Below are 25,143 nucleotides of genomic sequence, written 5' to 3'. Positions count from 1 at the left end.
ATAATAACCTTTATTCCTACAATTGTCCCCCACCTTCAAACTGAACAACAAATCTAACCTTCACAACGAAGTATTTCTAGCTTTCAAGACAGACTTTCCAAAAGCCCCCACCCTCTCCTTAACTTGCTCGTCTTACGGACAGCAACATCGAGAAGCAACTGTTGTTAAGTTCTAACACAGGACTCTGTTGAATTGAAAGGTGTGAGGTAGTTGGAAAACGCTCGTGCAATCTTGGATAAAAGTACATTCGACTCGTCTCAAATTATCCGCTACAAACATGGAGATGGTTAATAGCTGAGATTTTTAACATGAACATATCAACAAATGAAACCCTGCTTCCGCGTGTTTTCTTCTCCTGTTGCCCTTCCATCACGACATACAAAATCGTAAGCTGACTATTAATGGGATAGATAAAAAAAAAACTTTGATTTAACTAAATATGGTAATTATAAAAAAAAAATACAAATGTAACGTATATGTAACGATACGTTCCATTTCTTAAACTGTAACGGGAACGAGTTCCTTTTTCACAGATGGAACTTGTAACGGGAACGCGTTCCAAAAATCAGAAGGAACGAGGAACGACCTTTCGTTTCTTTTTTTGAGGAACGTGTACAACACTGTCTTCAATGGACAAAACAACTCTTCTCGAAGTACAGAACGGCGAGAGGAAGAAACATAACAGCAAAGGAATCGCACGGCAAACGGTTCCCCCAACACATGTCGTCGGCTGAACGCCCCCCCCCCCCCCCCCCCCCCACACACACACACAAAAAAAAAAGAAAAGAAAAAAAAGGAAAAACGGAGGCGGAAAAAAAAAGAAAAAAAGCACACGTACAGGTGTAGCCACGTGACTTCCTCACCAAATTCCCAATCTCGTGTTATTGGACGTCTTTAGTCTTTTGATGTCAAAATGCCGTCTGTGCTGTAGAATATACCTGTCAGGATTTGCATAGCGATTTTGTACAATCTAAATAATTATTTGCCTATTCTGACCTTGTTGGCTTATTAGTTTTATATCTACCGAGACATGTCTTACAAGACGTCATTGGCCCCAAGTGACCATAATTGGCGTATACATTTTCGATGTGATGGACTTCAAATGGCTCTAAATGACTAGAAGTGATGATTATTGATCATTATCGTACTTTTTTGTTTGTTTACACATATGATCACGGCTTCAAGTAGCTCTTGTTGGCTATTAGCATCTTCTTTTACCGGATTGACCTGAAATTGTGGTGCCTGGATCGCGTCTCCGAGCGGTGTGTTTAGCGTCCTATCCCGCCCACACATCACATGATGGTCCCAAAGTGGCGACAAATGACGTCACAGAAGCCGGAGTGTCATGCTGTCGGATGTCGCGATCCTGGCGGTTGGCGCTAGAAATTCTGGCGAAAAGCCATGGCCTCCGAGATCCCGAAGCTCGCGAACACTTGCCCGGCCGTCCCATTCGTGCGGCGAGGGCATAATCGGAAAAAGAGAAGGAGGCGGCGTCTCTCCGCGGGGAGGCGCTCCCAACCTAGTCATCGACAGCATGGCGCGAGGCCATGCTGTGAATCAGGAAAAACTCTGGAACCAACTGGAGGGATATGGGCTAGAGGGAACCATGGTTAAGTTTCTAGAACGGGTTTATACGGAGAATAGGGTGGTTATAACATGGGAAGCCGAAACTACAAGACCAGCAGCAATAAAAAGAGGTCTTAGACAGGGTTGCCCATTGTCTCCCTTGCTCTTTATGATATACCTCAGTGAAATGGAAAAAAGTTTAGAACGGTGCAACCTAGGTTTTGACCTGACTTACATGGAGGAAGGACATGAAGTAAATCAAGTATTGCCAGGGTTAATGTATGCAGACGACATTGTACTCATATCAGAAAGTCGTGAGACAATACAGGAACTGATTAAAATTTGCAGAGGGAAGGGGACAATTTAGGACTAAAATTTAGTAGGGACAAGTCTGGTATAATAGCTTTCAACGACGAGAAGGGGGAGCCCCTGGAGATACAGGACACATTAATAGAACACGTAGAAAAGTACAAATATCTGGGAGTATGGTTAAGTGAAGGAAGACGGTATCTAAAAGACCATGAGATATTGTAATAAAGAAGGGGAAACGAGATTCGGCTATCATGAAACACAGGGCACTATGGAACTATAATAGATATGAAGTTGTTAGGGGTGTATGGAAGGGAGTCATGGTGCCAGGACTGTCATTTGGGAATGCGGTATTGTGTATGAGGTCAGATATTCAGGCAGGTTTGGAGATACAGCAAAGGATTGTGGGTAGGTTGGCATTGGGGGCACATGGGAATACACCAAATGAGGGAGTACAGGGGGATATGGGTTGGGCATCTTTCGAGAGTAGAGAAGCGATCAGTAAAGTAAAATTTGAACAAAGACTAGCTGAAATTGAGGATACACGGTGGGCAGCGAAAGTGTACAAGTATCTATATATGAAAAGTCTTAACACTAGGTGGACAAACCGAACCCGCAAGCTGAGATTTAAATACATTCAACGAGATGGAGCCGATCAGAGCATAACAGTAGAAAAGGGAGTAAAGGAAACAGAGAGGAAATTGTGGGAAGAGAGAATGCAGGGGAAATCAGCTTTAGCAATATACAGGGCACAAAAACAAGAAATAAAGAAGGAACAGCTGTATGATAATTCAGTGGGGAGCTCTTTGTTGATTGAGGCCAGAACGGGGGTGCTGCGAACGAAAACGTATAGGGCTAAATTTCAGGAAGTAGACACTCTGTGTGACGTATGCAACCGCGAAAGGGAAACCACAGAACATGTAATTTTAAGGTGCACGGGGCTTCGTCCCACCCTCTTGGGGGGGGGGGATGACTACGGATTTGGAGGGGGCGCTGGGTTTTCCGGACATGAATGTACGAATGGATAGGGAAAGAATTACGATAACTAAGAGGAGATTGGAAGATTGGTGGAAGAGATCTAGGGAAGGATAAAAAAAAAAACAAAAAACAAATACATATAAAAATAGGCAATAAATTCAATTTAAAAGAGGGGGAACTGTTATAACAAAATTCATACAAAAAAAAATAGTAAAAGGGATGACGAAATGTTAGGCTAGGTGGCGCAAGCTGCCGCCCGATACAAAGGGTATAGCCATTACCATCCATCCATCCATCCAGAAGAGTTCAAGAAAAAGTCTTGTTACGTCGGGTTACTGCAACTTCTGCTTACAGGTTCGTGTGTATTGTGGTAGAGCGGTGAAGAGCTGCTCTGGGGACAAGTTGTGATGCTTATTTAAATAATTAATTTGAAATATTCATCTGGACATGTGGCGAGTAGCGCCTCTTGATATATCTGACTGCAATCTGTAGCGCCTATAAATTAAAAAAATTAAAAAATCAGCTTTGTACCTAAAAAAAAAAACGGATTTCTCTAAGAAAAAAGTATTAAAATGCACTTTTTTTTTTTTTTGCCCGTTGTTTGACGTAGCTTTTTGACCCCGAGCACGTGGTTTGGTACTATATATAGAGCAGTCCGGTGTTGTCCTCCTTTTAATATTTTTAATATTTATTACGTAATTTTTGCGGGTCATAATGCGGTGTTTGCTTCTGCTAGAGGTACCTTTAAGCCGGGGCCACACTGCTTATACGTTATACAAAAGTCAGTCTGCAGATATCAGACACCACGGTATCCGTGGTTCAAATGCCGCGTGCCAAGTGTCTCCTTGAACTCGTTGACCTGCGGCATTCGAAGCTCAGATCTCGTGGTGACTCGAGTTTGAATCTGTTTGCAGACTGTCTTTTGTATGATGTACAAGCAGCGTGAACTCGGCTTTACTGAAAAAAAGATGGCGGTGAGACACAACCACCTCGCAACAATTTCGCCATTTTTTTAAAATAAACTTCATGATAATTGTAGGTACTGATTCAAAAAGTGGGGCGTTATCTTGTGAACGTCTAGTTTTAAGCACATTCAGAACAGAGCACCGTATCCCGTTAGGCACCTTGTGATTTAACTTAATTGATACGCAAACAGACAACCTTGTTCCAACCTGGTTAATTCGGTATTCCAAGCCTTGAATGTTTAGATTAGACGGGAAGTATTTTGCGATGCAGTGACTTCAAGCAGTTTCTTTCGATACGCTACCCTGTCTGTCAGTCATAGTCATGCCTTTGTTCACCAGAAATGGCCGTACAAACTTCTCTATTACAATCCTAGAACGTCTTGTATTATGGTCGTGTCTTGCGGCGCAAAAAAAACTGCTAAAAAATGGTAGCTTCGTACAAACACACACACACACAGACATACACTCACACACACACAGACACACACACACACACACACACACACACACATATATATATATCCCTGAATAGAAACAACCATGCTGTATTTTTCTTCTTTTTTAAAAATTTTCGCACCTTGTGTGATGTAGATTTTTGATCCTATAAGCGCAAGGTTTGATACTGCAAAAGTGCAGTCCTCGTGTCATCCTTCTTTTCATATTTTGTTATTATTTCTTACGTAAATTATGCGGGTGATATTGTTGTTTGCTTGCACTATAAGCACGTTTAGGGCAAAAATTATGGCGGTAAGATACGACCACCTTGCAATGATTTTGTCTATTCTTTATATTAACTTCATGATATTTGTAGGGAATGATTCAACAGGTAGGTAGTTTTCTCGTAACCGTCTAGTTTTTGGCACATGTAGCACAAACCATCACATCCCGTTATGTAGCTGGCACTTTGTGATGTAACGTTTTACGCAAAAAAAAAAAATATATATATATATATCTGGTGTTATTTTTGGGGAAAATCTGCAGGTTAAGAAACATCACCTCGATCGACCTTTTCTGCGACCAAACCCGCGCGGAAAGGACGGAAAAGCAAAAATGACAAACAGCAGTAAACAAATCAGATTTGAAAAGAAAGGGAAAAGTCGCGATGTGTTTGGACAAAACGCAGCGAGGCTGGGCTATATTAGCGAGTTTTAGTAGACCGTATTTCCCGCTCCGCTAAGCCCCTCCGCTACCCGGAACTCTACAGCCAAGGCCATCGGCGCGCAGGCGCAGTGGCGGTTTCTTCGTAGCGGAGGGCTAGCGGAGCGGGAAACACGGTCTACTAAAACTCCCTATTGCCCAGCCTCGCTGCGTACAACCTAGAAAAAAATATAAAACAATATCGCCGCCTTTTGCGGTGGTCTCCGAGAAATTATTCAGGAAAAGCACCCCCCGGGGGAACCTGAGATCTCCACCCATATTGGGGATGCACGCAGTCGTACGTACAGATTGTTCACGCCGACGAGGGTGCGCATTGTGTAGGCGCGTATGTGTGCGTGTCGATGGGGAGAAGCGATGGTATGAAGGCGGCGCCGCCGGGGACAAGAAAGAACGCCGCGCCGCTATTCCTCTGGAAGAGCATTCACTGCACACACACCGAACCGTATAAAAACAAGCACGCACACACACCTGCCTCAGCATCTGTTTCTCCGCCACTGTTTCTCCCCCACGCGCGTGCTTCGGGATTGCGGTAAAAGATTGTCCTGTCTGTATCGTTCTTTATGTGTCTCCACTTTCTAAACGTTTAAAAAGCACCAACACGCTCAAATAGTACGAGTTCACCAAAGATGAACTCCATATTGTCTTTGTGCGCCTAGATTTTATAGTGTTTCCAACTGCTGGGTCGGGGTCACGTGGTCGGACGGTGTGGCGCGCTTGCATTACGATCTGCGTGAAGGTGACGGCCGCAATGATCGTCTGCTAGCGTCTCTACCTCTCCGCCCGCTTTCCTCTTCGCCACGCGACAACGCAACGTATTCGTACTTGGGACCAATCTGCTCGCAAGGCTCAGAACAAGGAGGGCTCACGAGTTGTCCGCCATTATGTTGCAAACATATTTCCCCCGATTAAATATAGGTTCTCTTGCTAGCAGGGCTGGGACGTGGCGCCATCTGACGTAAGTGCCACAAACCATTCGCTGTTGATTCGGTTTCGCTTCCTTCTCTGCGGTAGCGCAGGCGAGCGAAACGAATAACACGAACGAAAAATTATAAAATCACGTCTCATAAGTCTCTGCAACACCTTAAACTCTACTAACAGATAACATTCCTCGAAGCAGACATTGTTAGGCAGAAAAGCCGCCTGCGTGTGACGAGCAGACGGCTGGGGGTTGTGGCGTGCCCCTGTAATCCAGCTGCCTGGAGGCCTGGGCTTAGACGGACGGGTTGAGGCTGGGAGTTCTGTCCCTTGGCGACCTATGTTGATCGGGTGTCCGCGCTAAGCTGGGCGTCGATATGGTGACCCCAGGTGACCCCGGGGCGACCAGGTCGCCTAAGGAGGAGCGAACCGGCCCAGGGCGGAAACGCAGCAGGCAAAAGCTCCCGCGTCCTGCAGTAGTGGGATCGCACCTGTGAATGGGCGCCATGGGGTAGCCCAGCCGACACATCCGGACCTAGTCCTCTTTTTTTGACACCTGGGGGGAAAACTATCGCAACTGCCGATCCTTGTTGTAGTCGCGAAATACGTTAATTCTGGGTGAAAATATTCACGTTTTTTTAGGCCTAACTTTTTAAATCGAAGTCACCGTCACGAGGTCGACTCTCGCCATCTCCAAACCTTTTTCTTTTATTTATTTACGTGCCGTTTTGGCAAACTTTTGCTCTTTTTTTTTCATGCATGTTTTTGTGACGAATCTGAGACTTTCCCGGTTAGTAGCGTGTTCGCCGTTTTATGAGACTGCTCTAATGCCTAACCGAACAGGTGCACCGCCGCGAGTGACGCCTGTAAATCTGTGTAATTAGATCGAAGTCAACGTCACTAGGTAGGGTGACCAAACATCCCGTTTTGGCAAGGACAGTACCGTGCTTGAGGCCCATTTCTGCCGCCCCGTCTTTTTATTCCAACAAAGAATCATGTCCCGTTTTCGCAGGAGTACATTGTTTCGAAATTGGTACCAACGAGTAGAAACATTCCGAAACTATGGCTACTCGTTCCAAGTATATCAAGTATATTTTACAAAAATAACCGTAGGTACTTTAAAATATTTACCCAGAGAGTAAAATTTAGAACTGTTATTGCCCACAAACACTTTTTCTCCCGCGAAGACGCGCGAGTATAAATATTTTGCCGAGTTTCTGGATATAGCACGGATGCAGAATCATGTCGACATAGCACGCATGAAGAATAGAATTTCATTAAATGTTTTCTCCCAATCTCAAACGAAAGGAGTGGGAAGTCTACTTCAGAACTGTCGTTCGCGGTACCGGCGAATTTGTCTTCCTTCGAAAGAGAACACGCCCGACCACCAAGCCGATTCCCACAAAGACGTCGCCGAGTCGTTGCCCCTTCTCGTGGCTGAAGACATCACACAGACAGTTGTCCCAAATGGTGTCTCGTATAAAACGATTTTGTCAGAACGACTATATAAAACTGTAGAGTAGCTCATTGGAAAGGCGTCCGCTTCAGACGCAGTGCACCCAGGTTCAATCAGACCTTAAGCAAACTGTTTTTCTTTGTTTTTTTTACATTTCACGATATTTACATTTTTTTTTTCTACAATTATCACTGAAAAAAAGAAGTGGACGAAACGTCGCTAAACTAAATGGCATGGGACTCCCTTACTGACACCTGCGAACTCAATGTAGTCACTTTTCACACAGTGCAAGGGGCATATAAATCCTGTAGCGTTCGCTTTCCTACGATCCCGTTGATCTTTCGGAAACTTGTGCAGACTCTGCCGCGCAATGTCCCTTTCGGATGCAGAACCTGTGAGGCAGCTGGTGGTGAATGTCCGTGATGAATGTCCGTGATCGGAAGCGATCACGGACATTCACCACGGGCGTTCACTACTCATTTTTCCGACTCTTCAATGAACAAAACAACTCATCTTGAAGCTTGAAGTACAGAACGGCGAGAGGAACAAACATAACAGCAAAGGAATCGCACGTCAAACGGTTTCCCCAACACATGTCGTCGGCTGAAAGCCCCCCCCCCCCCCCCCCCCCACACACACACAGACAAAACAAAAAAACAAAAAAAAACGGAAGGGGGAAAAAAAGCACACGCTCGGGTGTAGCCACGTGACTTCCTCACCAAATTCCAACGTGGGAGGAAACATCGCATGAACGTCGCCCTGTTTATTTGCAACCTAAATAATGTTGCTCTGCTGTTGCGCTCCAATCAATTTCATCATCAATCATTTATTTCTTAGGCCTGGGCGTCGATTAAAAATTTTAACCCGATTAATCGCCAACGTTTAATCAATTAATTAATTGATTAATCGGTCGCGCTGATTTTCAGGTATGATATGCCTAAAAAAAACGAAACTGTTCACTTACCTTCGACGTATTCGTTTCATCTGATACACGGCGCAATGTACATTTCGTACCGAGGATATGTAGTTCGGTGTGAAGTTAACAGGCGATTCAAAGACACTCACTGGCTGCTGCTCTAATTCCAAGGCAAATAATTTTTTCTTTTAATTCTCCGGCAGTAGCGATTTATTTTGTTTGTTGACAAAGTGCTATAGTAATAGTAATATGAAGTAAATAAAGAAACTTTGTAGTTTACATTTCTTAGGGTACCAAATAAAAAAACGATTAACTGGTTAAAAAGATTGACCGCGATTAAAGTCTTAATTGATTAATCGGAAGCTTAATCGGTCAATCGTCCAGGCTAATCATTTGTTAGGATTCCATGGTTAAAGTATGTTCGGTGATACCACAGATGTGCGTCGATTCAAAGGGAGAAATAGGTTGTATTTATTTTAATGACCGGGATATTCCCATTTTCCTTCCACGCGATTAGAAGGCCAGACGCTAGAGGAATTTATGTGCACTAACATGATGTTTCTAAGAGCGAGTACCAGATTTATAGTGCATGTCAATTCAGACGTAAATAGTTTAATCACTGTGCACAAACATTCGCGGCCTGGAGGATGACATAGAAGCATGGCGGAAAGCAGCTTGCTGGAAATAGAAGTCTATATTGCATCGCACTGGTGTGTAAAATTATTACGTGTTTTTGTCTCATTTCTGTGCGAAGATAAAAACAGGGTTTAGAAACCGAGCACTGCGCGTTTTGAGGAGCGCCGAAAGGACATAAAAAACCGGGACAACCTGAACAATACGAGGCGCCACGCCGAGTCAGCTTGTCCTGGTTTCTTGTTTTTTCGGAGCCTTTCAAAAGGAAATGAAATATACGTAGCGTGGCTTAGGATATACGTAGCGTGAGCTTATGCGCACAAAATGAGAGGCGCTATCAAGCGGCTCCGGTGCAGCGTCAGACTTGGCTACTGCGCAACGGAGGCGCACAGTTGGGCACGCGGCGGCGCTAGTGCGTCTGCCGCGGCTATGACGTCACTCCTCTGGAACGCGCAGGCCGGCAATACGGGCGAGGCGGGCGCGGCGGCGGCGGAGCGCGCGGCGGCGGCTTCGCGTGGCTCTCATAATGAGAAGTGTTCATTATGCGAGCCGTACTCATTATGCGGAGCGCGCAGCGCCGTGCGCCGTGCTCATTATGCGGAGCTCCGCCACCGCCGCCACGTGCTCCGCATAATGAGCACGGCTCATTATGAGGGCCACGCGAAACTGCTCAACCTCGGCCAGTGTAGCTAACGCTACAAAATTATGAACCGACTGACCCGACTTACTATATTAGAGCAGTTCATTTTCATTACGACAGGCTCTCTTCAAGCGTCTTGCATAGTTCAGCTTGTACTGGTCCGTTTTTATTTTCGGTTTCTTTCAAAAAGTGAGCTCTAAGCAACTGGTCCAGCCTACAACATTCATAATTTGCGGAAGCGGAGAAGTGGAAATGCGACAAAGGCTGTGTTCCCAATCTTATCCAAATGGATCCGAGCTACTCCGGCGAGTCGTGTCATGTGACAGCACAGACTGAAAAACGCTGGACGCGGTTAGGTTTTTGAACGCCAAGGTATGAAACCCTTACGCTGGAGTAAGATCGGGTAGATTTTGGAACACGGCCAAAAGGAAAGATTCGCCCGCATTATTTGAGGCCTATAGAAAAGCGGACCGGACAGAAGGGGACCAAAATCTTTTTCAAGAAACACACAATCTTCTCTACAATTCTCTCTAACAATTTGATATGAAGGTATACTTGGACGCTGGCATTATTCGTTTAGGAATCAAGAGAAACTTTGCATATCCGACCATTATACGTCTACTCCTACTCCGACGCTCCGATCTCCCTCCGTGCGAAAGTTTCGGTTTCGTTTTCAAGCAGTTGCGTTTCTTGGCTTCTTTAGAGAGTTTTAGAATAGCGCACACCAACGCTTTGCGTACGCAAAGAATAGCGTCGTCGCCACTGCGCATGCGCGGAACGCTAACCACGCTTTGCACTTTGCGCGCGCTATTTTAGCGTACGCTATTTTTTTCGGAAATTGCGTGCGTACGCAAAGAGTTTTTGCTCTCTTCCAAGGAGTCTTTGCTCCCTTGGGCTGTCAGGCGCCGACTGCGTCCTCCCTTTACATACCCGGCAACAGAGGCCCCTATACCGGCGCCCCCTCTACCGGCGCCCCCTCATTGGTCAATTTGGGTATTGGTTGCGGTTGAGTCGTGAGGGAGCGTCGGTTGGGTTGGCGAGGGTGGAAACCCATCGGGTCCAGAGAGCTTTATTGACAAACAAATTGACAGTCACCGCCGTCTCCCCGATTATTATACCCTGTGCACATCCTTTCTTATGGTCCACTGAGCGTTTTCTTGTCGTGTAAATGACAGGCGCGAGCTGGGGCGAGAAATATGTCGGGTAGTTGTGTTGCATACACATTCCTTCCACAAGTAACTAAATCTTCCTTATTCTTCGTCAGAAAAGTAATAAAAATACGTTACTCGTTTTCTTCCTTAAAGGACCCATGAAACAAATTTTGGGCTCGAATAAATCAGTTTATATTGGGATTTTACTAATAGCACATCGTTCAGTGCATAGAAAAGCAGAAAGTCAAAAGCTTGAATTTCGGTACGAAAATTTGAAAACACAACGGACTATTTCGTACCCCTTTCCCTTCGTAAGCTCTCTGCCTTTTCACTGTGATACATCCACGGTCCCCTCAGCGCGTCACCGGGCCCAAACGTACGTCACACCGGCACCGTACCTCACTTAATCCCTTCACCCCTAAGCTGACATTGTGGTGGAAGCTACGCGCTTGCCGGACCAATCAGCCGCCTCCCTTTCATCACCTGACCTCATTCTCTGCGCGCGAGAGAGCGTGATCACGTGGCAAAAATGTGTGGCTGGCCCAACGAGCACGTAGCTTCCACAGCACTGTCAGCTTCGGGATGAACGGGGTGGGGAAAGCAACTTTTGTCGGAATTTTTAGCGACGGGCTAATCTTCTATGGGGAGAATTGCTGTGCCCGGGTACACAAACGAGAGTTCGAGCCAGAGCGGACTCCCCCCATTCCATCTTCTTGAACTGTTTGGTAGAATACGCTATTTATGAGTTGAGGAGGAAAGTTAAACAGGAAAAAGTTGGAAAAGCGTTTCATGACTCCTTTAAAAAGTAACCAGGTAGTACATGTTTGCTGACGGCCCCGTGACAGCTTCGACCAGATGATCGAGTTCGACCTGCCCGCCACGATTGACCTGGTGCTCGGGGTCACGCATCAGCCCATGCTCTACTATGCCGGATACTCCCAGGGGGCGCTCATCATGTTCGGACTACTTTCCGCGAAGCCCGAGTACAACGCAAAGGTATTCCTACGCCTACCTTTCTGACCTTGTTCTGCGCAATGCCTCCTGAATAGCGAGGCCGTTGTGCAGGGCGTCCTATGCGTCCTATGCAGAGTATCTATCCTAGAGGCCGACGCGACACGGCTGCGTATTTTCGGCACCAATTTGGCGCCCAGCCGGCGTAACCAATGATGTCACGGACGTCAAAATATCGCTTTCCTTTATTTTGACGTCTATGACGTCACAATAATATTCGCCGTTATTTTGATGTCAGCTCAACTCGCGTTGCCACCCGACCACACACACGTCGAGCGACCGACATTTCAAAATGCAGTCCGCGGCATCCAAAATAAATCGTGTTGAAATATTATTGTGATGTCCTAGACCTCAAAATAAAAGAAAACGATAATTTGACGTCTGTGACGGCCTTGGCCATTCCCCTTAATTGGTCATCAAATCGGTGCCGAAAATACGCACCCACGCGAGACAGGCACCACCACCTGGAAAAAAACAAGGCGCGCGCCTTTCCTTCCCAAACGTCATCATTGGATGGATGAGGCTGAACCCTTTGAATCGGGCGGCGGGTCGCGCCACCCAGCGGAACCAGGCAGCGCCGCCTAGCCGGCGTCGGCGTCGCCGCCAGCGCGCGTCGCCGCCAGCGCGGACGACAAGACGGACGCGTCCGCTGATCTGCTACGTGTACTAGTCTCGCTAAACTTCAGAATGCTTGCAGTCTGGGTCGGGCAAGAAGCGTCATAGGCCACGTCCCGAAGTAAAAACAAAAAAAAAACAGACAAGTTTTTGTTTTTATATATAGTTTTATTTTTCGTACTCTCTTAGTGAAGTGCGTATCTGGTCGTGTTTCGCAGGTTGCGCTGTTCGCGGCCCTGGCTCCTGTTACGGCGCTGGGACACATTAAAGGTCCGGCCAGAAAACTGGCGACCCTTGCCCTTTCGATCAAAGTGAGCTTTCCTATACGACATACGATTCGATGTGTCATTTTCAAAGATAGTAACTTAATGTTTTTAGCTCGTCGGTAAAACTGAAACCTTTTGCCAAAAGCAATGCGGGACCGGACACCGGGTAAACGACTTTTCGAACCCAATTCAATAAATTTCCGGCAGCAGTCAATAGACCGTTTTCAAAAGTCTATTGAGCTACATTGATGGTCATCATTTCTTAAAAAAATCCCTCCTTTTCGGAGGTGCATTGGGGGGGGTAGGTGTGTCACTGGGGCGTGTGAACCCCCCCCCCCCCCCCACCCCCTTTTTTTTTTCGTTTACGCGCCGTTCCGCGGCAAAAGTCTCCGGATGGCTCATTAAAGCATATTAACTCACTTGGCCCGCCCGTACACGCCGCTTGGCGGCGCCCCGCCGGCGGCCCGACGGTGGAATTCTACTTCGGGTTTCTACTTTCTAGGCTAGGTGACGCAAGCTACCGCCCGTTATAAAGGGCACGGCCGTTAGCATCCATCGATTCTTTGGCACGAAGCGTGTGATTGGATCCGAGCCCTCGCCGAACACTGACGCAGCCCTCGCGTCTAATACATGCTCAGAGCACGTGATCAAGCAATGGCAGACAGGCGGTGGCGCAGACTTTTGAGAAGGGTCTATTCATTGCGATGAATGAGAACTGTACGCACTCTGAGAAAGAGAAGATTCGTGAGTTCACTTTGCCTTTAGAACACGAATTGCGGTGAACATTCGAAGGCTCCCAGCAAATGACAGTTCAAAATAGAATAAACCCCCCCTTCCCCTAAAGAAAAAGAAAGCGATAGGCGCGGGGAATTCTTTTGTGAGCATTTTCAATCGCTGGCGTACCTCTATCGGCGAATTCACTATTTACAAGCTTTATCTTGATTATGCGCTGTGTCATATTAGCACCCGTGTCTCAAATAGGTACTATAGAATTTTAAAAAATTAAATCGTGTATATATGTGACACTAAAACCTCACTGTTCTTTTCTGGGTTACTGAAAAATGAACAATTATTATTATTAGTAGTAGTAGTAGTATTATCAGATTTGAGCACGATTCAGAATGACGCATATTGCTTCGGTCATTGGTGTTCAGACAATGAACTTTGTTTGAATCATTCTGAAACAAAAGTTATGGCATAGTCTCGCAAGACCCACGCTATATTGTTTTGCGTATACTGTAGTTATCATGGCGAACTGCTGTCACGTGTAAGTGAACAGAGGAACCTTGATGTTATTTTTGATTCAACCCCGAGATTTGACACTCACGTTATCAGTGTGATTCAATCGGCCTCGCACGAAACAATGGGACCGAATATATATATTTCTATTTTTCTCCTCAAAGTCTGAACCTTGAGCCTAGTGCGTACCCTAAAAGACGCGAAACAAACGAAACAAGAAACGGGTATTTTCGGGTTAGCGTCGAAATGTTTCTCATACGTATCTTCCGAAAAGTCGAGGGTTTTTTTTGCTCCTAAAATTTCACTGGACAAGTAAAAAAACAAAAAAAAAAAAACCAAAAACAAACGGCCAGCTATAGAGTTTAGGTTTAGGTGATCAGATAATTATGCCACAATGAAATACGCCCTCTTGTCTCGCTGCTCCTTTTCGGTTACTCCATCTCTGAAACATGTGTCATAGAAATCAAGAGGCGAAAATGTAAAAAAAAAAAAAAAAAAAAAAACCAAGCAAAAACACGCTACATGCACAACATTTTGAGGAGCGGTACAAAAACCCTGGCGTAACCACTTCCAAGGCGGCGTTTTCTCGAGCTACCCAAACTAAACACATTTTCGTGAAACCCAGGCTTCACTTTTTGCCCGGAATGCTATTTTTTATCTCTATATTCAAAATAACTAACGAGGAAAGCGGCAAAAAAAAGGCGATGCCAAAACCAACGTTCAATTTGTTTTTCCGCGCTGAGGCTGGGGGGGGGGGAGGTCAATTTGTTTTTCCGGCGACGTCACCCCGCCGGAGAGCATAACTTTCAAGTCAAGCAGGCAGTATAAAAAAACACAATGTTTTGTTCGTGTTTTTTTTTTTTTTTCTTGCTCTCTTATTTTTATTGTTGCGAGTTTGGCCATCATCGAACTTTTTTTTGTGGCCCGTCGGAGACAAGGTGCAATGGCCCCATATTACAGAACCTGACCAAACGTTTCCAATGTTCTACTAGGGCCTCCCAGTCTCTCAGACCAAGTAATAAATCTTTTATAACTTTGTGGGGAAAAAATGGTGACTTGCAGTTTGGGTTACTATTTCAAACGATGGACATATTTGGAGGCAAATACGTGAGGTTAAAAACTTTCGGCCTTTCCACTTTTGTGAAGAAAGAAGACCAGCGAAGCTGTACTACGGTGGGAATGAAGTGATGGCCGGCCGCAAGTCGGCAAGCCAGAGGGGAAAGGCCGGAGAGGTTTCCACCATGGCTCATAGATGGCGGTAGCTGTCCAGAGTTCTGTGTCGACATTTGTTTGCTGGTGGACACGAGGGGAAAGGAGGTTGTGGTAAACTGTCAGCTGTTTGTGTGGTTATCAAACGCAGGCGGCGGCCGACACGATGGGCATCCGCGAGTTCTCCCCAAACTCGGAGTTCGTCAAGAAGATGGCCGGCACGGCGTGCAGTTCGGCCACAACCAGCCAGGCTTGCATCAAAGCCTACTTCTCCCTTATCGGGCCAGAGACGGTCATGATCAACAGGGTACGCGGAGTTGGCCAGCTCGCTCCCGGGTGGCTTGCCCAACGCAAAAAAACGCCCAGAACGCCCAATAGAGGCTGGCGACGACTAGCGGGATCCTAAAAATCTCCGGGAAATGTGTGAACGACGACCACGTGGCGGCAAGCTCGCAGAGCAAGAGAGCAGATGTCGACCGTCCGTTACGGGACGTCGGAAATGCATGGCCTGCCACTTTTGCACTATTTTTAACGTTTCACCAGCTCCGAGTTGAGCTCTAAAAAATATAGACATAAAACTCTTTTTGTGTATGTGTGTGTGAAACGACTTTCGCGTGTCTAATTCCAGATCGATCAGAACGAGAATTTTGCGAGGTGTTCCAAGTGTGCTGGTCCTTACGGCCGCAGCCTGCCCACGTTCCATAAATGCGCGACAATCCTTTATAACATTTGCAAGTTTTCCGAACCAAAAGTGAGAGAGTGACGCTTGAAAAATTAGGAAATAGACTGAAAACAGAAGCATTTCGTGGCAAGCCAATTTATGGCGCCAGTATACATTCTTTCGTCGTATAAGAGACCGCAAGAGTTCGTGACGCAGTCGGTCGTAAGAATTTGCCGCATTAAAACGAGTCTGTATATCTGACCTCTCTCGGGCAGTAAGCCAAACTGTCAACCATCTACGCTTTTTTTTTTCTTTTCTTGTTTATTTTTTATTTTTTTTTTTTTCCAGAGTCGCTTTCCGGTCATTTTCGCCCATACGCCAGCAGGAACATCGGTCAAGAATATGGTGCACTTCAGTCAGGTGGGCTTGCAACTACCCGCTCGCACGTTAACGTGGTCCTCGTAGCTATTATACCAACTATATATTCACTGGGCAATTTTAGAGGATCGTTCCGGCGACTACGATAACGGTGACCGATACACGCATTTGGTCATTCGTGGTATTGTTATCGGGTATAGTTCTTGGAGCCGTCCGAACGGTCTACTAAAACTCTCCACTAACAAAACGCCGGACCATAGCAACACAAATCGTTATGGTCCGTTGCAACTCAAGAAGGTAGGGCGAGAGAAAGGAAGGCCGGGGAGGAGGAAGCAGACTGAACGCTATAAAGAGGAGGAGGTTTCTGCCTCTCTTCTCCGTCTGCTTCCTCCTCCCCGGCCTTCCTTTCTCTTGCCCTACCTTCTTGAGTTGCAACGGACTTTAGTCAAGTTAATTCCCTTTTATTTCCCTTTTTTTTCCTTTTTTATTGCGAAATTATTGAAATTTTAGATTTGGTCTGAAAGGTTCCTGGCAATACTGACAACGTGACGTCATATGTTGTAAATTTGTATTTTTCTTTTTATTTATTAATCTACGTGCCGGCCGCTTATGCAAAGGCCAAGGCAACTAAAACCATGCAGTGTGGCGTAAGGAAAGATAACAAACGAGGCAATAGCAAAAAAAAGAAAAAGCATATTACTTTACAAAAATGCCAGTATACGCAACACTCGCAGCACGAACAATGTAATGACCGTGGGGCATTATGGGAAGGGGGGGTGGAGAGGGCATTACAGTTTGCTTTCTACGGTACGTAACAAGACTTTTGCTGGTGCACAATCAATGCAAGGTAAGCTCACGCCAGTTAAAATATAATAATAAAAAGAAACATGCGCAAAATGCTGTGTTGTTTAGACTGGCTGCTGGCCTGGCAAGTTATACAACCTGTGACGTCACCCAGTTGGAGAGCGCGGGAAAACGTAAATGTGGGTTTTGGCCAACGTTACTAAAACACTCCGTTGGGAAACTCACCGTCGAAACCTGGGCCGCTGGCGTCCACCGAGACCGAGCTAAATACGACAACAGCGCCACTCTTCATCATTGGTCTGTCCTGTGGTTACCTTGAGCTTTTAGAAAGCATGTTTTTGTGTAAAAACAAACGGAAAAGACTCTTTTTGCATGAAATTTTTTGGAGATTAGTACAAAATGAAGGGCGCGTGATGTTTTTATAATCTTTAGTGTGCAAGGTTTTGCGGAACAATTAATATTGTTTTTATACAACCATGCCTCAGCGGTGCTTTCAGGTAGCGCGTCCCGACCTAGGTGCATTTTAACTTCGGTAGTAATTCGCGGCGCGTCCGCTGGGGAGACGGGGGTGGCACCCCTGTAACCTCTTCCGCTGCATCTGTTTCGGCGCCAAAATGGCCGGTTAAAGCCAAAATAGAAGTAACGTGTAGTTCCTTGAGTGGCCGCTGCGGGAGAAATGGCGGCGTTGTGTTCGCCATTAGCTCGGTTCTGGAGGACAGATCGGGGCCACTTTTTCGGAGCAGTCTCTATGGCAGTTTCCCAACTGAGTGGTTCTAGTAACGTTGGTTTTAGCATAACCATCCCTTTCTCTTTTCTCAATAGCAATTTTGAACGAAGAGATAAGAGTAAAGCATGAATTCTGACAATGCGTTTAGCTCGGCTGGCTTAATAGACCACCGGAGCTCCCCTGAAGCATCCATATGTTTTACAAACGGCTAACTCCCGGTTAGCTCAGTTGCTGGAGCGCTCCGTTCTGTTAGTCTTTGGGTAGTTCCGAAATGCAAACGCGCATCAGGCGGCTTTTTCTTTTTCTTTCCCCTCTCACATTACTCGTTTACAGACCCGAATTGCGCTCTAGTACGGATGGAAATCAATTTATGCTCGCGAGCCTAAATCATTAACGACTAGATCAGTGGTTCTCGAATGGGGGTCCACGAAGGCATTCTAGGGGTCCGCGACAATAAAAGTTGTATTTCTTTTCTTCATGTAGAGAAGAAACATTCATTATCGGATGAGTTTTCTCGTGTAGATCGACGAGAGAAGTCTACTTCACACTAGCTCTTAGTTATATCTACGTATTAAATGAATATCGTAATTAACACGAACGGGGTCCTCCATCATCTGCGCCGATCCACAAAAGGTCCGCGAAACATCAACGGTTGAGAACCCCCGATTTAGATGAACCACGGGTCGTTGCCAGCCCTGGTCATCGTTGCGTGCAGCCAATCGGAGCGCAGGTCTCTTACCGTCGAGAACAATCAGGAACCAATCAAAATCGTCGAGCGTGTATCGTCATAATCCACGATCTGCCCTGGCTCGTTAGCGACTATGTTCCCAGCCAATGACCCTTAAAAAATAAAAAAAACCTCCCAAGAAAAAAAAAAAAAGAGAAACGCCATTACAGTGGGCCCACGCAGTGCCGCCTATTCGGAGCGTAAGTTCGTCTGCTTCTTTTGCAGGGGTTGAGGGTGACGTCAGAAAGAAGCCGAACTCTGATTGGCTCGGCGCTATGACGTCACCCTCAACCCCTGCAAAAGAAGCAGACGAACTTGCGCTCCGCGTAGCTTGCGTCCGCGTCACCGCCAGCGCGTCTTGGAGCGTCTCACAACGAGCGCAACGCTAGCAGGCGTCGACGCCAAGACGGACGGGTCTGCCGCTTTGCGGCGACTTCCGTCGAACTTCGGCGTGTTCGCCGCTCGGGGCGGGTCGGTCGGGGATCCACTGACGGTGACGCGTTGAGCAGGCATTGTCTGATATGTTGTACTGCCCGAGAACAGACAAAGACGAAAACGCATTGCCTACTGTTCTTATACTTGATTTGACGGAACAAGCTCACTTGTATGACTTAGCAAAAAAATATTAGATTACGCTCGACATTTCGTTTTCTTCTGACAGCTGATCAACAACAACCGGTTCTGCATGTTCAGCTACGGTCGCAAAGAGAACTCGCGGGTCTATGGAACCGTAAGTATCGAGTCGCTTCTCGGTCTGTATACAGTAACATCACGCGTATACTGTCGTCGCTTTCGCAATGCTCTTAGCGACGCGTGCTGCGCACGATGGGTAGGATGTACAGTACGCGAGACGCCGCCATTAATACGCATGCGCAGTAGCGAAGGAGGCCTACGGCGCAGTACACGAAAGCCCGTTGACTGGCCGAACCTACAGCAACGAAATAAGAAACGTTTCAGAGTGAAGACAAATCAGCCATCTGGGTGCTCAAAAGCATGGGTATACTAATCTGAAGCGTTCTCCACAAAATGTTAGAAAAAGTCCGAATCGTAACTGTCAAAAGAAGCACAAAAAATGGCGGCACCCTCGCGAGAGTTCTGGAATGGCGGAACGATATACCTTCTCGCACATACAGGTCTGGAAGTAGCGCTGGCCTTGCTCATGCAGCGCTGACTTTCAGTGGTGTAGCCAGGAATTTTTTTTTCTTCTTTTTTTAGGGGGTTTAATTAAGGTGGCTGGGGTTTCCATAACTTGCGGTGTGGATGGAAGGATCGCAGAGGGCTGAAGTCCCAGAAGCCTCCCCCCTGGCTACGCCACTGCTTACCTTGCACTGAATTAGTGATACAACCTTGCACTGTATTAGTGATACAAAGTAGTCGTGCCAGTCAGCGCTGCTGTCTGGCGCGACTACTTTTGATCTACACTCGAAACCTTCGTCTGGCTAAACATAAGTTCTTTTTTTGAGGACCTTTCAAGTATCTTGAGTAACAGACCTACAAAATTCTAGAAGATAATATCTCCTAAATATCACTCCTCTTCTATCCAACTAACTGACGAAGATGGATCTCCAATATCTGAAACGGACTGTACCACGATGTTAAACGACTATTTTTCGTCTGTCTTCTAAGTAGAAGACGCCGACGTCCCTATATTACGAGCATTCTTGTGCGAGTCTATGGATTTTGATGATACCTCAAGTGCTGGAATAGCGAAGCTCCTTGATAACTTAAAACTGACAAGCTCTGGAGGACCTGACGACATCAACGCCAAAATTCTTCAGTATGCCAAAGCAACTTCTAGTGAATTTTTCTGCCTAATATTCTCGTAGTCACTATCGAAGGACGCCTGTACCATCTGACTGGAAACAGGGTAAGGTCGTTCCAACCAGCGGCATGGTTTTCGTAGGGGACTGTCTTGTGGGAGCATGTCTACGTCCATGCTGCCGAAAAAAGACGACAAGGGCAGGTGGTCGGTATACACCGCGAACTGTAGACCTCGGAAGTATTTATCAAATCGCTGAACGGCCCAGGTAATCGCCAAAGCCTCCTTCTCCGTCTGGCTGTACGTTTGTTCGGAGGGGGTTAAGCAGCCGGAAGCAAAAGCCACCTCCCGACGCTCTCCCGAAGACTGGTCTTGTAAGAGTATCGCACCAAGTCCGAACAAGCTGGCGTCCGCCGCGCCGACACGATAGTAGGTAGCGCTGGATGTTACCTGGCCATGCAGACCTCCGAGAACAGCATCCTTTTTAAGTTCAGGAAAGCAGCCTGTTGATCCGGGCCCCAGGTCTAGGCACTGTTCTTGATCAGCAAGGCACGAAGAGGAGCAGTCGTGTTCGACAGGTGTGGTAAGAACCTGCCCACGTGGTTCACCATCCCCGAGAAGCCTCCGGATCCCACCAACGTCCACCGGTGGTTCCATTCCTTGAACGGCTTCACACCGACGTCATCACCACAATGACGTCACTAATGACGTCATTCGTGACGTCATCACTGACGATGCCGATGACGTCATCGCGATGACGTCACGTGATGAGGAGGAAGGAGGAGGAATACACGTTCTCCTCAGTATTCTTTCCTCCTCCTCCTCAAGAGCTGCGCTCTAATTTGGTGTTACAGGGGGTTGTAAGCGACTTTCAATTTTATTGCCCAAACTATGCGGCTCGGACTTCTTGCTTTTCTGCACTCCGCCACTGCGTCCTGTGAGTCCGAGAAGACACGGAGCACGCGAGATAGTGATATTTCTGAGTTTGGGGCGGTTTTGAGGGCTTGCTGAATCGCGGAGTTCGCCCCCTCCGGTGAATGCTCGTGCTGGGAGTGCAGTCGTGGCCGAGGAGTTGAGAGCTGGAACGGAGACCGGCGCGGTTTCCAGAGGTATCTTGTGCGGCTGCGTTTGTTTATGGGGCCATGATGTGAGTAGGATCGGTCCAGGTGTCAACCACGTTGGAGTGCACTTCTGAGTTCACAGATGACGTGATGAAGTGATGAAGACGAGGGAGAACCATTTTATCTAGGCAATAATGAAAGTCGACGAAGGAACATAAGTTATTCAGTAAATAAAAAGTCGCCGAAGGAAAATATGTCAATCAGTAAATGGTTGTTAGTCCAGCGGAGTGCATCTGTATATGTTCCAATTGTCTCTATCTTAATTATATATTTCTTCCCTCGTTCAGCTGGCAAATCTTACACGCTTCTGTGATGCGCGCCTGCTGCTGGGAAGCGTCACCTTTTCAGGCAGTCTGCTTATTTCCGGTAATGTCCGTGTGATCCTGCTAAGGAGGGATATGATCGGGAATGTCGGGAAGGCCTTCTGTTGCGCGCCACAACAGTTTGAGGATTTCCCGTCCTTGCTTGGAGTGCTTGAGACGTTCGCCATGTTACGACCCTGCGGGCGACCACTGTATCCTGAAGTGAGCTGATCCCCGCGTGGCTCCCTCAGTCTCCCGATCGGGGTGAACCGACGGAGGCCCGTGAGGATCCTCGTGGCTTGGTTGTTCAGGGACACCAGTTTTTGCTACTGTGCCTTGGTGAGCCAGTAGAGTCGGGGTCGGCAGCAGATTCGGGAAACTACTATAGTGCCTTTACCATTCGACTGATGATCTGGTCCGTTGCACCGCCCTTGGCGCTAAAGATTCTTCCGATGGAATCGAGGGCAGGGTTGCGGTACTGTATGTGTGCAAGCTTGAAGCCAGATGTCCCCCTGGTTGTCTCCTCCACGGTAAGCCTGAGGATCCTGACAGACGCAGAGGGTTGGATTCTCTTGCCTGCAAGAACGAGATGGAGTTGGTTACCAATCTTCGTTTCTCGCTGTCGTTTGAGTGCTACGATGAGGTAGCTTGTCTTCTCCTGGGAGGCATGTAGGCCGACCTTGTGGAGATGAGCTTCGATCATGTCAATGGCGCTTGGAGTGTGACTCGTTGCTTCTCGATGGCTTCGCCTTTGGTCCAGATTGATAAGTCGTCGGCGTGTTACGTGAAGCCTAGCCTGGGAATTTTCCCGAGTTCGTGTGGTAGGGCCGCCATCGCGATGTTGAAAAGCATCGGCGAGAGGACGGAGCCTTGTGGGACACCAACTAGGCTCGTCTTGGGTTCACCGCCATGGGTGCTGCAACGTACCGAAAAGGCTTTGCCCTCGAGGAAAGACTTAATTAATAAAGTTTAATCTCCCGGTATTAATGCCTAGGCGCTGTGATTCCCGTATTTGTCGAGTGTGGGACAGAATTGAGAGCCTTTTTGACGTCGCCTGTTATGATTCTGGAGCGGTTAGGCTTGATGCTATGAATTATATGTCCTCTGATATCAGTGCTCTGATTTCCTGGGTGCCAAGGTCGGTTCGATACCCGTTTGGGCTGGGTGGGAAGCTCTGTTGGACTCGAGTAGCCATTCTAGCCTTGCAAGTACCATGCGTTTCATTATCTTTCAGGCGCGTGATGTGAGGGAGATGGGTCTGTAGTTGGTGAGATTACCCTTGTCCTTTCCCGCTTTAGGGATTGGGATTACGAGATAGTGCTTCCGGCCTTTCGGGGAGCTTTCTGGTTTCCCAGATGTCGTTAATCCAGTCCAAAAGCTCGGACTTGGTGAGATCGGTGAGGATCTTGAGCATACTAATGGTGATCCTGTCGGGTTCGGGGGCTGTGTGGGCCTTTCCGCGAAGGAAAGCGTTTTCAAGCTCACCCCGCGTGAAGGGCCGGTCCATGCCAAAATCCGGAGCCAAAATCCGGAGGAGTTCCGGGTCGTACGGCGAAGGGCGATTAGGCAGATCGGGCTTGGGAAAGGAAAGGTCCCCTGCCATTCCCGCGAGTTGTTCCTCTGTCTGGCTGAGCTTGAGGGCAAGTGCTAATGTTGCCTCCTTGCATTTCTTCTTGCCCAGAAGTGCGCGATTCGTGACCCACCGTTTTGTTATCGATGTTTTCTTGGAGAGCGGTGCGCTGTAATCAAGCCATCTGGGTTGGTCAAATTTTTCTGCGTAGACCCTCGCTATTTCCACCGTAGCCCTGGTCATGTTGCGTCTGCCTTGGGGGTCTTTTGGCCTGTTACGATATCTTTGTACAGCTTGCAGTCTTTTGGCCCAGAGCTTGAGAAGGTGGAGATCGGGTGTTGGAGCACCCTCAAAAGCAACAAACGTGCGGCCAACACCGTACCTACATTGGAACGAATTCTAAGAAGCTCCTAACAGCGCAGAACTTGAAGACACCGGCTTCGAATCCCTCCTCAACAGCGCCCTGAAAATTGCAACTATCAAAACAGTCGCATTCTCATGCATTCTCCATCCGATATTTCACCCTCTGCAACAACGAACTTTCAAAAGTAGATAAAGGAATAAAACATAATTATTACTTTTTTTAATGGTTATTTTGTTTTAATAAAGTAAACATAAAAAGGAAACTGAAATTAAGGTAGTTAGATTATAATTGGAGACCGCTAAAATACGCTGTGAGCGTCCGCTTGCTGTAAGCAACGTTGGGCATCGCAGCGGCGCGGCGCAGTGGCAGAAAGCGCTCACGGACGACGCATGTGAAATTAAACCTTGCGATTTGTGCCGAGGCGCCGCCACTAGCGGCAGCGCGTTTGGCGCAGAACCGCTGTGTGTGAAACGCGCATGCATTGGCGTTGCATCAGTTCTGTTCCTAAGCGTTAATTTAGCTTTACCGAGTACGTGAAGTCCGAATTCGTGCGATACTCAGTCAAATTACTTGTAATCGATTATGTTTTGGAGTAATTTTGGAATGATTCGATTACATTTATTAGGAAGTAATTGCGAGAGTAATCTGATTACTTTTTGGAAGTACTGAAAAGCAATAAACGACGGATCGCTCCCAAAGGCAGTGCTACCAGTCCGAAACAGAAGTCAAAGGTTCAGAACTAACCGCTACCTTATCCATACAGTATACGTGATTTTCTAAAAAAAATTCCTTGGGAATACAGGGCCGCTTCTCGGTAACTTCGGCACCGGGTTCGGATCGCTAGGGCTAGATATGGGTCGAGAATGAGCGTTCGGGAATGCGTAGTTTATTTTTGCAGTAAAAAAACAACATCCTGTTCACTAACTTTTGTTTTTCTTTGAAAGGGGGGGGGGGGGGGGGGGGGCACATTCCGTAGGTATGAAGAAAGAAAACCTTTTTGATCACAACAATGATCCAGTTAATTTCGGCTGTGTTCTTATTTTGCGGTGGCCCCGTTCAGGCTAGGCCCCCCTGCTACGAGCTGGAGAACGTTCGGGTTCCGGTGGCCATCTTCTGGGGCGACGGAGACTGGATGTCGACGACCAAGGACCTGGACAACCTGAGGGACAGGCTGAGCAACGTCGTCTACGACCACCGCGTGGACTTCCCCAACTTCAACCACGCCGACTTTATCTTCGCGTCAGGAGCCAAGACCTTGCTCTACGACAAAGTGATCCAAGTGTTCCGGAAGTTCCAGATTCGCCAAGTCCGCAACGAGTAGCCACAGTGATGGCGCTCGTCGTAAGCGGTCATTTAGGAACCTTGTACCGCGTGGGCCTCAAAACATCTTAAACAGTTCTTGTACCGCTTTTCCCCCCTCTTCCCACGCTTCTTCGACGAATAGAAACAAATAAAGTTGAATTGAATTGAGGTATCTTACGACGGACAGCAGAGCTGTGTATTGGGAGAGCTTGGCCATTCATTCCTTTGAATCGGCGATGATCTCGTGGCCAACCACACTCCGCGAAACAGCCTCTAGGAGTGGTCGTGAGCGATAACAATATGACTCGACTAATTTAAGCCGTTTTAGCGTCGCTAGAGTAGAAAGGTGTTACTCGCGGTGACTGAAAACCTGGCGCATGTGAGGTTTTCGTCCCGTCCAT

The 25,143-nt window shown here is 47.2% G+C and overlaps 1 protein-coding gene across 1 annotated transcript in view; it reads left to right on the top strand.

Moving 5' to 3' along the window:
* The window catches only part of LOC120847455 (lysosomal acid lipase/cholesteryl ester hydrolase-like), an 80,602-nt gene extending 55,683 nt beyond the window's left edge, over positions 1–24,919 (top strand). Inside the window, exons 4-9 of the mRNA XM_042289319.1 lie at positions 11,533–11,683; positions 12,532–12,624; positions 15,179–15,334; positions 16,037–16,108; positions 18,986–19,054; positions 24,501–24,919. Of these exons, the coding sequence (XP_042145253.1) occupies positions 11,533–11,683; positions 12,532–12,624; positions 15,179–15,334; positions 16,037–16,108; positions 18,986–19,054; positions 24,501–24,761 (802 nt within the window). The 3' untranslated portion in view covers positions 24,762–24,919. The remainder of the gene's footprint in view (positions 1–11,532; positions 11,684–12,531; positions 12,625–15,178; positions 15,335–16,036; positions 16,109–18,985; positions 19,055–24,500) is intronic.
* Positions 24,920–25,143: the final 224 nt, after the last annotated feature.

This window comes from Ixodes scapularis, unplaced genomic scaffold, assembly GCF_016920785.2.
Source record: "Ixodes scapularis isolate PalLabHiFi unplaced genomic scaffold, ASM1692078v2 PGA_scaffold12__126_contigs__length_90152505, whole genome shotgun sequence".
In the NCBI taxonomy this organism is placed as follows: Eukaryota; Metazoa; Arthropoda; class Arachnida; order Ixodida; family Ixodidae; genus Ixodes; species Ixodes scapularis.
This window is presented reverse-complemented; position numbering and strand designations above follow the sequence as displayed.